We start from the raw sequence: 15,596 nt of genomic DNA on the forward strand, positions 1-15,596 counted from the left end.
GACGCCACTGGCCATCCTTCAGTGGAGGTGCCCTACTATGGATGCCTTTGTTTGGACACTCTTATGGCCTTAGGACTATAAATTTGTAACAAAATCAACCCCCTTTATAAAAGCCAATCCATTTCCGGTATTTTGCATAACAGCAGCATTAGCAAACTGGAACGCATAGGAAGATGATGGGTGGAAGCAAGTGGGATGTTGACATGGAGAAAACTCAATTTAAATAAAAGCTGCTAGAGCTTTTCTCTGTAAGCCCACATCTGAAATCCATGGGGTCTTGTGGACTTCTGAATGCAGCACTTTTCTCATTTTAGGAAGGTAACCCAGTGTGTATCAGTAAGGACACTTAGACTACGCCGCAGTAACAAACAAGCCCACGTCTTGGTGGCTTCCTGCAAAGATTTGTTGCTCTCCCACACATTCATAGTGGGCCAGGAGGAGGGTTCTCCTCCATGCTGTCCTAGACCCAGGCTGTGGGAGCTTGGGGGCTGCACCCCGTGATGAAACTCGAGTCTCTCCACAACAGGTTTCTCCACCTCCACCCTCAAGTCAGGCCGAATAATTCTTTGCTGTAGGGGGCTGTGCATTGTACACGTTTCACAGCCTCCCTAGATGCCAGTGACACCCCCCACCCCACCCCCTCCCGAGTTTTCACAATTACAATGACCCTCTGGGGCAGGATGTCCCCACTTGAGCACCACTACTCTACAGCAAAATATGTGTTCAGCTCATGTCGGATCTGGACACTAGTTTTTTGTCTACAGGACACTTAGGCTTTTTGAACTGCACAGAAGCAGCTGTGGATCTGAAATCCACGTTTTACAGAGAGGTCAACAGGCTGCACGCTGCACGCAAGGGAAGCGAGGCTGTGATAGGACCCCCAGGGCAGGCTCTTAGCCACACCACAAAACCCCTTCCCCCTTGCCCCCTAAAGGAGTTGAGTGAGCAAGAGCGTCTGAGGAGGACAAGTATGAGGGCTGTTTCCCCAGGGCCCCCATGGATACAACTGGCTGGGCAGATTTTACACACACACACACACACACACACACACACACACAGCCGAAGAAACAGGACACTGGCTGCTGCCCAGTCACATGACCGATAGGGAAGAGCCTAGAACAAGGGCAAGGCCATGTGACATCTCCTGACCAATGAAGAGGGTGGGTGTGGCCCCACAGCCCCAGGCCGGCAAGGTACAAGGGCCAGGACCCAGCTCCTGCCTGGCTGCACTCGCTCCCATCTGCCTCAGTTTCCCCATAACAGCCGCACCTGGGCGCCAAGGGAATTTCCCAAATGCTCCCCCCCACACACTTGGGGGTTCCCCGGGAGCAGCCAGCCCCCATTTCTCCCTACCCCAATACACTTGAGTAGTCATCGCTTGGCAAAAAATAATTTAATATTCCATTCAGACAGCATCCTGGGGTCTGGTCCGTGGTCCCCAGCCCCTAGCCCAGCCCCCCCAGGCCAAGACCCCATAGCAGACAGCTCGGTGGTGGGGAGCTCCAGGCCCCTGATGCCCCCCGACCTGAAAGCTCTAACGGAGACAGAGTTTGTCACCGCTCCTTTCCCAGCACCCCCACGCCCTCTCATTTCTAGCCAAGCCTGAGCGGGCCCCCCACCAATCCTGCCCCCTAAGACGTTCCCTCCCAACCCGGACACCCCGAACCTCCTTCCCGGAATCCCGCTCCCGGAAGCGGGGGTTGGACAGAAGAGCCCACCGTGAGGCCGTGAGACTCGGTTTATAAACCCCCGGTCCCCGCGGGGGGGTGGAGAAAGCAGGCGGCGGGCGAAGGCGGGCGGCGGGCGGCTCAGGGCGCGGGCGCGGGCGGCGCGCGCAGGCGCTCCAGGCCGTCGGCGTACTGGAAGGCGGGCGCGTGCTCGTGCGCGTACACGTCCAGGGCCACCTGGCAGCTCTCGCGCACCACGCGCTCGGGGTCGGCGGCGTGCGCGCGCAGCGGCGCCAGGCAGGAGGGCCGCGCGATGGCGCCCAGGGCCTCGGCGCACTCGTGCCGCACCATGGCGCTCTCGGCGCGCCGGCCCAGGGCGGCCGCCAGCTGCGGCACCGCCGCCTCGTGCTGCAGCTGGCCCAGGACGTAGCCCACCTCGTGGCGGAAGAGGGCGCTGCCGCAGCGCAGGCCTGCGGGGAGGGGGCGGAGGGTCAGCCGGGCCATCGCGGGGTGGGGGGCGACAGGGGAGGGGACGGGAGGGCGGGGGGCGCGGTGGAGCTGGGGGGCCCGGGAGGATGGAAAAGGGCCCCCTCTCCCTCGCTCTAGGGGCAGGGAGGGGGCCAGGGCTGGGGGACCCCCAGGGGTGGAAGGGATGGTTTCCCCCCAACCTCCCCAGCACCAGGTGGTCACGAGAAGGGGGCGAGTCGTGGCCCCCAGAGAGAGTGCTGCTGGCGTTGGGTGTTAAAAGATGCACACAGGAGAACCCCAGCTCAGTCAAGGCACACAGGAGAACCCCCGCTCAGTCAATGTGCACAGCAAGAACCCCAGCTCAGTCAATGCACACAGGAGAACCCCAGCTCAGTCAATGCACACAGGAGAACACCCGCTCAGTCAGTGTGCACAGCAAGAACCCCAGCTCAGTCAATGCACACAGGAGAACCCAGCTCAGTCAATGCACGCAGCAATAACCCCAGCTCAGTCAATGCACGCAGCAATAACCCCAGCTCAGTCAATGCACGCAGCAATAACCCCAGCTCAGTCAATGCATGCAGCAATAACCCCAGCTCAGTCAACGCACAGAGGAGTACCCCAGCTCAGTCAATGCACACAGGAGAACCCCAGCTCAGTCAATGCACACAGGAGAACCCCAGCTCAGTCAATGCACACAGGAGAACCCCAGCTCACCCAGTCATCTCTTGACTGCCCTCCACCCTTGAATCAGGAGGATGTGAAGTGGCTGCTGCCTTCCGCCTCACCCCAACTGCCTGCAGCCTCCTCCTCCTTCCCTGGACTTTTTAGGATATATAATTCCCACCTACCCAGACACTACCTATTGAAAGGTTATATGCCTTGCACGTTTGTGTTTCAGGGTTGCTGTTTGTGCATCTCCACGTCAGAATTTTACAGCTGGGAAAACTGCAGCTCAGAGAAGGGGGATGACCTTCCTGAGACTGTGGCCACTTTTGTGGCCGGGCCAGGAGTCAAAGCTGGCCCCTGGGTCTGCAGAGCCCCCCGTTTTGAGCCATCACCAAGACAACCCCATAACAGAGCTGTCTCTGGACTCCCAGCCAGCAAATCCTAGGTCTCCCTGGACTCTGCTACCCCCCAGACCCCGGGTCATGGCGATGGCTGGGCATCTCCCCTGGAAGCTCCTGGAAGGGAGGGCCTGGGGTGTGAGTGGGCACGTCCCCAGGCTTCAGGACTTGGGCCTCCTCTCCCCATACTCCCCGAGGGGCTTCCCAGTTTCTCTCTTTTTATTATTTGCGAAGCTAATAAAAGTAATAATCACAGCCAAAAGGCAGAGGGCATGGACTCGGAATTCTGGGGGTCAAATCCCAACAAGGCTGCAGACTGGTTGTGACCTCAGGCAAGCCTCTGCCTCTCTGTGCCTTGGTTTCCCCATCGGTAAATGGGACGTGAGAGTGCCCACCTGCCTCCAGAGCCAGGCCCGGGGTAAACATGCCGGGGGATGCTTTCTTTTGCTTCATGTCACAGATGGGGTCACTGAGCCCCAGCTACGGAGCTCAGTACACTTCAGGCCCCTGTACTCCACCCCCGGGGCCCTCCTCACCCTCAGCCAGCGCCAGGGCGGCCTCCTCGCCGCCAGCATTGCGCAGGGCGAACATGGCCCGGTAGCGGTCGAAGAGCGGCCGGGCCTCATCCAGCAGCGCCTCCCGCAGCCGGCCCACATCGTGCTCCTCGGCCGGCGGGGCAGGGTCCACCGAGAGGTAGGGCCCGGCCGCCGGCTGCCCGCCGTGCTGCTGCAGCCACTCTATCCGCTGGACGGCCAGCTGGCATGTCTCGGCCACCTGCGGGAAGAGGGGAACGCGTGTGGCTGTCAGTTTGCAGAGGGAGGGAGCACCCCCTGGGTGGCCGCTGGGGACACGGCGGTGGACATGACAGGCCCCATCTCCACCCCTGGGCAAGAGACAGACCACCACGGGAACGAGGAACGAGCAAATAAGTAAGGATTGAAGATAAACCAGTGATGTGATTAAGAAGGGGGTGCAGTCAGGGAGGGCCTCAAGGAGGAGGTGACATTGGAACAGACTGAGCACATGAGGGAGGGAGCCAGGTGAAGATGGGGGAAGGGTGCTCCAGGCAGCGGGAGTGGCCAGCGCAAAGGCCCTGGGGCAGGACCCTGCAGAACTGGAGATGGGGGTAAGGCTGGTCGAGGCCTGAGCTGGGCAGTCTCCCACAGCCCTGAAAACGGGGAGAGGGAGGGCAGGGCGTTACCTCGACGACAGGGTCTGTGGAGTACTGCTTCAGGATCTCCAGGACTTCGGGGTTCCCGATGGCCCCCAGGGCCTCCCCTGCAAGAACCACCCAGAGCGATCACGTTGGTTGGGACAGGCCACAGGGCTTGCATTTCCCCAGGGCCCTGCCTGTGTCCTGTGGTCCCGCCCCTGGCCACGGCTGATTGGAGCCGGAGCTGGTACGGACCCCAAGCTGGGCCAATCCGAATCCCGTCCCCCAAATTTGACCGTGAAGGGAACTGGGCCAGGGAGAAGGCTGCAGTGAAACCCATCCTGTCCCCAAGAACTTTCAGCAAAGGGGGGACCAGAGGAGTTGGCCCATCAGGGAAAGCGCCCTGAAGGAGGAGACTCTGAGGTGACACGTGAGGGAAGAGGGTCACCAGTGGAGGCAGGGTGGCACAGGAAGGAGACAGGCTCAGTGGGAGTGCTCGGTGATGCAGCAGAGGTCAGGCGGCCTGTCCCTCCTCTGCCTACCACCCTCCATGGCTCCCACCTCCCCTAGGAGAAAAGCCCAAGTCCTCCCTGCAGCTCAAAAGGGCAGGAGGGGGTGTTTGAACCAAGTCAGGGCCTGTCCCTCCTCTGCCTACAACCCTCCATGGCTCCCACCTTCCTTAGGGAAAAAGCCCAAGTCCTCCCCGTGGCCCACCAGGCCCTGCACGCCCGGCCCCGGCCCCTCCCTGCCCTCCCCTCCTCCCACTTTTCCCTTCACTTCCTCTGCTCCAGCCCCACAGGCCTCCTCATTGCTCCTCCAACTCGCCAGGCCCAGTCCTGCCTCAGGGCCTTTGCACGGGCTGTTCCCTCTATCTGGGAACACCTTTCCCCTAGATATCTACCCAGATAACCCCCTCACTTCATTCAGGTCTCTGGTCACCAATGAAAATCTGCAAACCTCCACTACTGACACCCCCGTCTGGTTTCCTGCTTTATTTTCTTCCTTAGCACTTACGTAAGCGTTTTCCACCATGACACTATTAGGTATGCTGCAAAATCACACCCTAAAGATAGCAGAGCTTATGGGGCAAACAAGTTTAGGGTAGAACATTCTTTGCAAGCAGAGCTCTAACAAAAACAGTAACTGGGATCTTGAGCGGTCCCTGGATCAGCCCAGCACAGCTGGAGGATGCTTTGTGGGATGTTAAAAATGCCCCCAGAACAATGGAAGATGGTGCAGTCACTGCAGAGAACAGTCTGGCAGTTCTTCGAAAGTTAAACATAAAATTGCCATCTGACCGGCTATTCCACTCCTAGGTAGAAATATACTCAAAAGAATCGAGAGCAGGGACGCAAACAAATACCCACACACCAATGTTTGTCGTGGCAGGATTCACGATGGCCGAAAGGCAGAAGCAACCCAAGTGTCTGTCAGTGGATAAACGAAGAAACACAATGAGGTCCATTCAGATAACGAAATAGTGTTGGGCCATAAAAAGGAAGGACGCTCCGAGCCACGCTACAACGTGGATGAACCTTGAAGATGCGATGCCCGGTGAAAGAACGGTGACACGAAGGGACAAATGTCACATGATTCCACTTATATGAAATATCCAGAATTGACGGATTGAATCAGAAAGCAGATTAGAAGTTAGCAGGGGCTGCAGGTGGTGGGGAATGGGGCATTACTGCTTCACGGTCCGGTTTGGGAAACTTTGGGGTGATGGGAAAGATTTGGCAAGGGATGGTGGTGACAATGGCACAACTTTGGGGATGTAAGGAAGGCTGCTGAATTGTACACTTGAAAATGGTTAAAATTTTACGGTATGATATATATTCCTATGATTACAAAATAAAAAATAAATACAATGTCAAGGAACGGTTAAATGGATATGAAGGCCAGGCTTGTTGGGTGGAGATGGCAGGGCTGAAAGTAGCTCGGAGCCGCTGGGGCCGCCGCTGAGGTGGACTGAGCGTGGGGTAGGGGGGCGTGCAACCTGTCACAAGCCCGTCAAAACTGGGGTACCTCTCTCAGCCGGGAGCTCGGGGTGCAAGGCTCATTTTCTGTTCTCTTAAAATAGAGCTCCAAGGTGCCCGCTTGTGTGGCAGCTGAGCTGACAGTTTTCTGTTCCTGCTAAAGGCTGTAATTCCTATGTATCCTTGTCTGGCTCCCTCGGCCCAGGAAATAACCTGTGTGTGCCAAACCCAACCTCCATGTTCTATACACGCCCCTGTACCCCCACTTACCAGTTACAAATGAGCTGGCTGGTTTCGAAGACCCAATTGGAGCAGCACAGATTTGAATTTCATTCATTTCGCCTGTTTCCTCTCTGCCTCCTTCCCCAGAAGAGGGCTTGGTATACAGCAGGGGCTCAATAAATTTGGCTGAATGAATGAAACCGATCTGGTATAGACACAGGCGGGAGGTTCCGGCAAACTATGGCCCACGAGTAATGAACGGTTTCTATGTTTTTAGATGGTTTGGACAAAAGTGAAAAGAGTATTTCACAGCACGTGCAACAAGATGAAATTTGCCTCTCGGGGCCCATAAGTACATTTTTATTGGCACGCGGCCACACCTGTTTGTGTACACGCTGTCTACGGCGGCTTTCGTGCCACACGGCCGAGTGACGTAGTCGTGACAGAGACCGTTTGGCGCAAAGAGCCGAGAATATTCCCCAACTGGCGCTTTACAAAAAAAGTGCCGACCCCTGATGTCTATCACCGGAGAGGCGATGAAGAAGGAAGCAGAGGGGCAGCCGGGGAGGCCAGCGCGGATGCCCACGCCCCCCACCCGGGTGCTCACCGGCCTCGTGGCGCACCATGGCCTCCTGGCCCGTGTCGCGGAGCACGTCCACTAGCACCGGGATGGCACGCTCGTCCTGCATCTGGCCCAGACAGTAGGCCAGCTCGTGCTTCAGCAGCGCGGAGTCATCGCCGAAGGCCCGGCTGATCCAGGAGATGGCGTGCGGGCCGCCCAGGCCGCGCAGGGTGAAGAGTGCCCGGAAGCGGGCCTGCAGGGGCTGCCCGGGGTCCACCAGGGTCTGCCCGATGGCCTCCACCTCCTGCTCGGTCACCATGGCACCCGCCTGCGTCTGTCCGTCGTGGGGTTGGGTTTCCTGCACGGGTGACGCCTGGGGACTCGTGGGCTCAGGCTCCTACAGCGAGTAAACAAGAAACCAGGTTACAGGCGTCCTTCACCCGCTCAGATTCGTTCAGTTCAGGGTTAGGGCCGGCCCTCTGCCCCGGCAAGCCCACTCCTAGGTATCCCCCAAAAGAACAGGCAACGGGGACTCGGAGAGCTACTTGGATGACAAGGTTCATGATGGCATTATTTGCAATCACCAAGAGTTGGAAACAACCCAAGTTGTTCATCAGCGGATCAACGGAGAAATAAAATAGGATTTATCCAGACAGTGGAATATTATTTGGCCGTAAAAAGGAATGACATTCTGAGACATGAGAAAACATGGCTGAACCCCAAAGACATCATGTCGAGTGAAGTAAGCCAGACATAAAAAGACAACTATTAGATGATCTTGCTTCTGTGAAATATGGAGGAAAAGCTAATTCATAGAAGCAGAACGCAGAAGAGAGGTTGCCAGGGGCTGGGAGGAGGAGGAAACTTGCTTCACAGGCACAAGTTTCTGTTTGAGAGGATGAAAATGTTCTGGAAATAGATATATCGAAACAACATTTTCGATCTGCTTAATGTCACTGAATTGTACACTAAATAAAATGGATAAACCGACTTTTTGGTTGTGTATATTTTATCACAATTAAAAAAAGAGAGAGAGAAGGACAGGGCCTGAGCCAGGGGTCTGGTTTAAAAGCTCAGTTCTGGCCCTGCTCACTTGCTGTGTGGCCTTCTGTAAGTTACTTGGCCTCTCTGGGCCTCAGTCTCCCCACTCACTTCACGCCTGTTCCTAAGCAGTAACCTCCATTGGTCTGTTCTCCACACAAAGGGATTGTGACAGCCGGGCTCCAAGATGGCCCCAGCGACCCCCACCTCCTGGGGCTCACCCCTGGTGCAGTCCCCTCCCACACTGAACAGAGCTGACCTTGGGGACCAATGGGACATGGCAGAAATGAAGGCGCGTGCCATCCAAGACTGGGCCATAAAAGGCACTGCGGCTTCCCCCTTGCTACCCCTTGGATCGTGTGCTCTGGTGGGAGCTGGCTGCCGTGTGCTGAGCTATGGAAGGCTCCAGGTGGACAGGAAGGGAGGCCGCCTGCTAATGGCCGAGTGAGACAAGTGGGCTCAAAGTGGATCGTCCAGCCCCGCTCGAGCCTTCGGATGATACAGCACTAGCCGATGAATTAACTGAACTGTGCCCTCCCAAGAGACCCTAAACCAGGACCACCCTGATAAGCCACGCTGGTGTTCCTGACCTTAGGAAATAATAAATGTGGACTGTTGTTTAAAACCGCTAACGTTGGGGGGTAATTTGTTACACAGCAAAGCTGACTGATACAGGAATTCGTTCAGTATGTAAATCGGACCATGTCACTTCCTTGTTTAAAATATTCCTGTAAATTTCCTGATTACTCCAAACTCCTTGATAGTTCCAAAGGCCCTGCACGCCCTGCCCTGTCCCCTCCCTCCCCTCCCCTCCTCCCGCTCTCCCCCTCGCTCCCTCCGCTCCAGCCCCACGGGCCTCCTCGCTGCTCCTCCAACACGCCAGGCCCCATCCTGCCTCAGGGCCTTTGCACTTGCTGTTTTCGCCATCAGCAACACTCTTCCCCCCAAATGCCTGCATCACAGTTCACTCTCACTTCCTCGGGTCTCCAATGTCACCTCCTCAGGGAAGCCTTCCCTGATTACAAACCACAAAGTCACTCCTCCATCTCTTTCCCGTTGTTCTGTTTTGCTTTTCTTCAAAGTTCTTCCCACTGCTAGACATCATATTAGGTATTTATTGGTTTAGTTGTTTATGGCTGTTCTTGGGGACCAAGTCTATCTCTTAGTCACTGTAGGGTCCCCAGAACTCAGCCCACTGACTGGCACACAGGAGGTCCCCAATAAAAACAGTAACCATAGCAACGACATTTGCTCAGTACCAGTCACTCATCTAAGCTCTTTACAAGCATGAACTCATTTAATCTTTACCACAACCCTACGAGGTAGGTACCACAACTCTCTCCATTTTACAGGCAGGGAAACAGAGGCACAGAGAGGTTAACAAACTTGGTTAGGAACGGTGTGACAAGATTTCAACCTAGGGAGTCTGGCTCTAAGCCACAAATGCTATGCTGAATGGATGAATCCAGAAGATGAAAGGACACGGGCAAGGCTGGGAGAAGGGAGGAGGGTCCCACCTTCTCCAAGGCTGGGAGGAGGGTCCCACACCTTCTCCACCCTCTAGGCCTTCTGAGAATTTGGTGGACGCTTCATAAACGTGTCCGGCAGGCCGTGGCTTGCCAGCAGCTCATCTCTGGCTCCCAGAGGCGTCAGCAGCACCTATCGGGTTTAATGAGGGTGACAGCATGAAAGAAAGCTCGTCAGAGACCACAGAAGCCAAGAGTGTGTGAGCTGGCAGGATGCTAGGAACCATCAAGCCCTGACTCTTTGTCCTACAAAGAGGAGGGTGAACTTGTCTGGACTCACACATCAAGTCAAGGGCTTAAAGAACCCAGGACTCCTGATTCCCAGTCCGTGCAGGGCCTCCCTCAAGATGCCCGGGAAAGGTTCCTCCTTGCTCCATCAATCCCAGAGACCTTAAACTCCTGGGAAAGAAGAGAAATCTGCAGCCAAGAAGTCACCTCTAACTGCAAGAGGAAAGCTCTATAGGTTAGACCTGAAACGCCATGCAATTTCAATTTACTTCACTTAGTTCACTTCATTTGGAATAAAAATAGGAATAGCTCAATTTTCTTAGGTTTCCTTCCAGTCTCTGCCTTCTCCTCAGTGCTCCTTTTCCTGCCTTCTTTTTCTCCATTGCACCTAATACACTGATCTGTTAATTATAGGTCAAGGGAGGATCCACAAAGCCACCTCCAAGCCGGCATCTAGCTGTTGGACCCACTTTTCAGTGGGAAGAGGGACCAAGGTGGGGACACGAGGTTGAAGGGATCCGCCCAGCCAAGAAAGAATCTGGGACTCCGCTCACACCTGTTAAGGTCTGGTAGCGACAGAGGAGATAAATTAGCATGGGAACTTCCCCGGCTGGATGGAAAAAGGAGCCCCTGATGAGGGAAACCCTTTACACCTTCTCCCCACAAAGAGGCCTCTCGAATCCCAGGAACCCCAGCAAAGTGGTCTCCGGGAACTAGACCCCGTCCCTTAAGGAAGAGGTCGCCCCGACACAGAATCCCTCAAGGACTAGTCTCTCCATCCCCCCAGCGACCAACAGCTTCCCCAGGGCCCCTTGGGAGAGATCCCCAAGAACTGGATGTCCCGACATCTGGTTACGCGGATCCCCTAGTGCTGGATCCCTCATGGGTTGGCTCTCCGGGCCCCCAGAACCCCGAGAAAGGGGTCTCCCGACATGGGATCCTTCACGGGCTGGCTCCCCGGGTCCCCCAGCGAAGTGATCCCGGGAGACCAGATCTCCCGACAAGGCGTTCTCCCCGGGCCCGCCCGCCAGGCCCGGGCCCTCACCGTGATCTGCCGCCAGATCGTGCCAAAGAGCTCCCGAAAAGCAGGATCCACTCGGCCGGGCCGCTTCCCCCGCAGTCGCCGCCTCTTCACCAGCCGCGACCGTCGCCGCGCGCTCTGGGGGCCGCCATCTTCCTTCCCACGTGACCGGGCCGGACGGCACCAACGAGGCCAGAGGGGGGAATCCCGTCAAAGGCTCCGGCAGCAGAGAGGGGCCCGGGAGCCCGAGCCGGCACCGGTACCACAGTCACACCGACGCAGAAAGAACAGTCCAGGAACATTTCTCAAGGAAGGGAAAGCGCCGCTTTCTCCTTTCTCCGGAAGGGATTCTCTCCGGCCTCCCCACTCGGTGCGAGAAGTGGGAATGGTTCGCGCCGATTCAGCGCTGGGCTGAAGCCGGCTAGCGACGGAGCATGCGCGGCGTGCTTGGGGCGTGGCCAGGACCCAGGGGCGTGGATAGAATCCAGGGGCGGGGCCAATGGTCTTAAGTAGCTAGAACGGGAGGTAAACGGAAGGGTTTTTTGAAATCATTCATTCATCCATTTATTCGTTCATTTAATAAATAGTTAATGGGAACTTACGACAAGACAGCCTGCAGCCCGCGCTCCATAAACCTCACAGTCTTGTTATCTGAGATAGACAATAAATAAGATAAATAAGTAAAAGACATCTTAGATGGTGTGTTGATTTGAATACAGCCCCTCCATCATTCATGCCCTTCTCAGAACCCCAGAATGTGACCTTATTTGGAACAGGATCTTTGCAGACATAATTAGTTAAGATGAGGTCATACTGGAATAGGGTGGGTCTTTAAAACCGTATGACTGTTGTCATCTTTAAAAACCTAGCTTAAAAGGAGAGGCTAAATCTGCTTATAATTGTGTCTAAGGGTCTCCCCGAGTGCCTCTTTGTTGCTCACATGTGGCCTCTCTCTCTAAGCCACCTCGGCAGGTAAAATCACTGCCCTCCCCCCTATGTGGTACCTGACTCCCAGGGGTGTAAATCTCCCTGGCAATGCAGGATATGACTCCCGGGGATGAATCTGGACCTGACATCGTGGGATTGAGAATATCTTCTTGACCAAAAGGGGAATGCGAAATGAAACAAAATAAACTTTCAGTGGCTGGGAGATTTCAAATGGGGGTGAGAGGTCACTCTGGTGCACATTCTTACGCACTATATAGATAACCCTTTCTATGTTTTACCATATTGGAATAGCTAGAAGTAAATACCTGAAACTATCAAACTGCAACCCAGTAGCCTTGACTCTTGAGGAAGATTGTATAACAATGTAGTTTACAAGGGGTGACAGTGTGATTGTGAAAACCTTGTGGATTGCACTCCCTTTATCCAGTGTATGGATGGATGAGTAGAAAAATGGGGACAAAAGCTAAATGAAAAATAGGGTGGGATGGGAGAGATGATTTGGGTGTTCTTTTTCACTTTTATTTTTTATTCTGATTCTGATTCTTTCTGGTGTAAGGAAAATGTTCAAAAATAGATTGGGGTGATGAATGAACAACTATATGATGGTACTGTGAATGGTTGATTGTACCCCATGGATGGTTTTATGGTATGTGAATATATCTCAATATAACTGAATTTAATTAAAAAAAAAACAGCTTAAATCCCTGGGTCCATGACCCAGCTGGTGCTTGCTGCCACATCAATAAACAGTGAGAGGGAGGGGAGAACGAGGCCAGGAAAAAAGAAATAGAGCTGGCTTACTGTCAAGAAATCAAGGGGGTATAGCCATGATAGACATATCAGACGTTCTTTAATTTATTAGAGGAAACACATGGAGACAGGAGTTGGAGCGGGTGGGCACATCTCCTGCTGCCCCGCTGCATTCTGGGACAGCACTCAGGGACCAGGCAAGGCTGGTAAACAGACTGTGGGAGAGGGGCCCATTCCTCTGGCTGGGGTAGGGGGCCGTTTAGACAGCACAATCAGGTCTGCAATGCAAGACTTGTGGTCACTACGGAAGGGGATTGTGGTCAGCAATTGTCAGTTGGGAGAGCATCTGCCTCTTCCTCAAAGGGATCAGAGGCCTGAGGTCTAATAAGTCTCGTGGTTGGTGGGAACATTCCAGAACCTGTAGTCTCTGGCACTCGTCTAGGGTTGGTTGCCATAAGCATTACTTAGAGCTCATTTTGATAGAGTTTCTCAGGAAGTAAACCTGCAGGGAATCAATCTTGGAAAAGTTAAAAAGAAGAAGGAGGAGGAGGAGGAGATGAGAAGAAACCACCACACCTTGATTTTGGACTACTGACCTCCAGAACTTTGAGAGAATAAATTCCTGTTATTTGAAGCCATCTGATTTATGGTACTTTGTATGGACAGCCCTGGGAAACTAACACAGATGGTGACATGTGACAAGAAGAAAATAGTTAAGCAGGAAAGGGTGGTGGGAAGTATGGGGTGTGCGGTTAAAATTTAGCTAGGGAGCTGTATCGGCTTCCTAAGATTGCTGTAAGAAATTAGTGCAAACTGGGTGACTTAAAACCACAGAAGTGTATTCTCTCCCGGTTCCGGGTACTGGAAGTCTGAAATCGAGGTGTTCCCTCAGGGCTGTGTTCCCTGGGAGATCTGTGGGCTTAAACACATGGACTGTCACCAAAAAGTACCACTAATGGGGTGGCTTCAAACAACAGAAATGTAGCATCACACAGTCTGGAAGCCAGAAGTTTGAAATCAAGGTGTCCTCTGGGCTACACCCCGTCTGAAGGCTGTAGAGGAGGACAATCCTTGTCTGTTTCAGCTTCTTCTGGTGGCTGGTCATCCCTGGCGTTCCTTGGCTTGTGGCTACATCCCTCTAATCTTCACCTCTGTCTACACACAGCCTACCTCTTCTACTTCTTCTAAGGACACCAGTCATTTCGGATCAGGGCCCATGCTACTCCAGTTTGGCTCATCTTAACTAACTACATCTGCAAAAACCCTATTTCCAAATCAGGTCCCATTTGCTGGACTCGGAGGGCAGGAAGGGAGTAAGGCTTGAATATATCTTTTTGGGGGACCGGGTTCAATCCACAGCAAGCACAATTAGCGAAAAACATCAAAATGCCTGCCGAGCAAAGAAATCACCTCTTCGCCACCTTCTGGTTTAAAGCAACATTCATTCATTCATTCATTCATTCATTCATTTCAGAAATATTTACTAAGCATCTGCAGTATGGAGACACCATCCCGGGCACTGGGGACGCGGAACCAAAACAGAAGTGACCTCTGGCCTCCTGGGGTTGACCTCCTGGTTGTTCTTTCTTTCTTTGTTTATTTCACTGCCTGCCTTCCTGTTGGAAAGCTGACTTCAGATAACTGGTTTCACAACAAACCCTGGCTGGCTTGTGATTCAGCTGATGTTCACTGGAGGGCCTGGCTTTTGGGCTACTACTCCTGGTGCTAAAACTTCTGGAAGGCAGGGTGGCAAGTGTGATTTGCCCCCGAGGAGGTTGCTCCTGGGAAAGGAGATAGGCCCAGGGTTGTGCAGGAAGCAGATATCAGAAGCCACACCCAATGGGAGGGCCAGTGCACAGCAGAAAACTTGGAATCTTGCACCCATGGGCCTGTGAGCAACTGATAGCCAGAGAGAAGTCGGTGCTAAATAAACCCAGGCAGGCTGCACCTTCTGTTCCAGGCTTCCGCTATGTTTGTGCTGTTTGGATCCTGACAGATTCCCGCTAACCCTTTGTGCAACTCTTTGCCTGAGAAATGGTTGCTCCGAATTATCTTCCTGAGCTCAGCCTTGGCGTCCAGGAAAATGAGAGACCCAGGCTGGACGAGAGATCCCCTGGCTCCCGGGCTCCCGCAGCCCCCTGCCTGTCTCTGAATCCCCAGTTTGAAGTTCAGGATTATTGATTGCTTGCTTACTGGGCTTTGCCAGCCCTCTGGAGTTCTGCTAAATATGGAGATGGGAATTAAATAATGCTCTCTACCAGTGGAGCCAAGAGGGGAAGCCATTTGCCTTGAAAGGACTAGGGTGAGGAACAAGGCACAAAGAAGGATAAAGAACATTCGAAGCAGGGACAGTCATAGGGTAAATGTTCCCATTGCCATAGGAAGAAATTGGAAGGAAAACAGGGGTCAAAGTTCAGAAACAGTTCCTAAGACCCGCAGGGCAAATTTCATTAGATTTCAAAATCTGAGAGTCATTTATAGAAGGACGTTTTATTCTTGGGGCTCGAGAGAGCAGGAGTCCCACACTTTCCAAAGGCTTATGCAGCAGCCCTTTTCTCTCCAAATGCTGGGGTGAGTGCTCCAACATATCCACACATTGGAGAAGTCACCTTCTTCTCAGCCCCATCCTCCTCTAACATTGGGGTGCTACCCGGACTCTGCCTCTCTGGGGCAAAGCCTCTTCCCTCTCCAAACAGTGGGGTGGCAGCCAGGCTCTCCCCAATCCCTGGGGAATGTGCTCCACCCTCTCTGGGGCGTGGGGTGCCAGCATTCTTCCTGAGCATTGAAGCAGAAGGCCCACGCTCTGTCTCCAGGGCAAACTCTTGCTTTCTATGCGCATGGGTTGCTCTGCTCTCCTTGCCTGAGATTTTTTGACTCCAGACCTCAACCTCCAAGGTTCTGTCTTTGAAGAAATTGTTCCTTCTCCATCCCCTCTGGTCCAGACTAGCCATGGTTCCATCTATACAG

General features: G+C 54.0%; 1 protein-coding gene across 2 annotated transcripts; it reads right to left on the reverse strand.

Annotated features, from left to right (window-relative positions):
* Positions 1-1,410: 1,410 nt before the first annotated feature.
* On the reverse strand, positions 1,411-11,261 carry DOHH (deoxyhypusine hydroxylase). 2 transcript variants are annotated; one of them, XM_037824249.1, is made up of 6 exons: positions 10,956-11,260; positions 9,674-9,815; positions 7,161-7,512; positions 4,404-4,480; positions 3,739-3,976; positions 1,411-2,137 (listed from the first exon to the last, which is right to left on the reverse strand). In XM_037824249.1, the coding sequence occupies exons 3-6, from the start codon at positions 7,432-7,434 to the stop codon at positions 1,809-1,811; spliced, it is 918 nt and encodes a 305-aa protein (XP_037680177.1). In that variant the 5' UTR covers positions 7,435-7,512; positions 9,674-9,815; positions 10,956-11,260; the 3' UTR covers positions 1,411-1,808. The 2 variants fall into 2 exon arrangements, with proteins under 2 accessions (XP_037680177.1, XP_037680178.1); XM_037824250.1 differs by lacking the exon at positions 9,674-9,815 and having other exon boundaries at positions 10,956-11,261.
* Between the last annotated feature and the right edge of the window lie 4,335 nt (positions 11,262-15,596).

This window comes from Choloepus didactylus (assembly GCF_015220235.1).
Source record: "Choloepus didactylus isolate mChoDid1 chromosome 25 unlocalized genomic scaffold, mChoDid1.pri SUPER_25_unloc1, whole genome shotgun sequence".
NCBI lineage: Eukaryota > Metazoa > Chordata > Mammalia > Pilosa > Megalonychidae > Choloepus > Choloepus didactylus.

What these genes read in the sequence shown, in the direction of transcription:
- DOHH (XM_037824250.1), bottom strand. Translation starts at nt 7,434, where the DNA reads ATGGTGACCGAGCAGGAGGTGGAGGCCATCGGGCAGACCCTGGTGGAC. An exon ending in CCACAGACCCTGTCGTCGAG is followed by an intron (nt 3,977 to 4,403) that starts GTAACGCCCTGC and finishes CTCTTCCCGCAG; the next exon opens with GTGGCCGAGACATGCCAGCT. An exon ending in CGCCCTGGCGCTGGCTGAGG is followed by an intron (nt 2,138 to 3,738) that starts GTGAGGAGGGCC and finishes CCCTCCCCGCAG; the next exon opens with GCCTGCGCTGCGGCAGCGCC.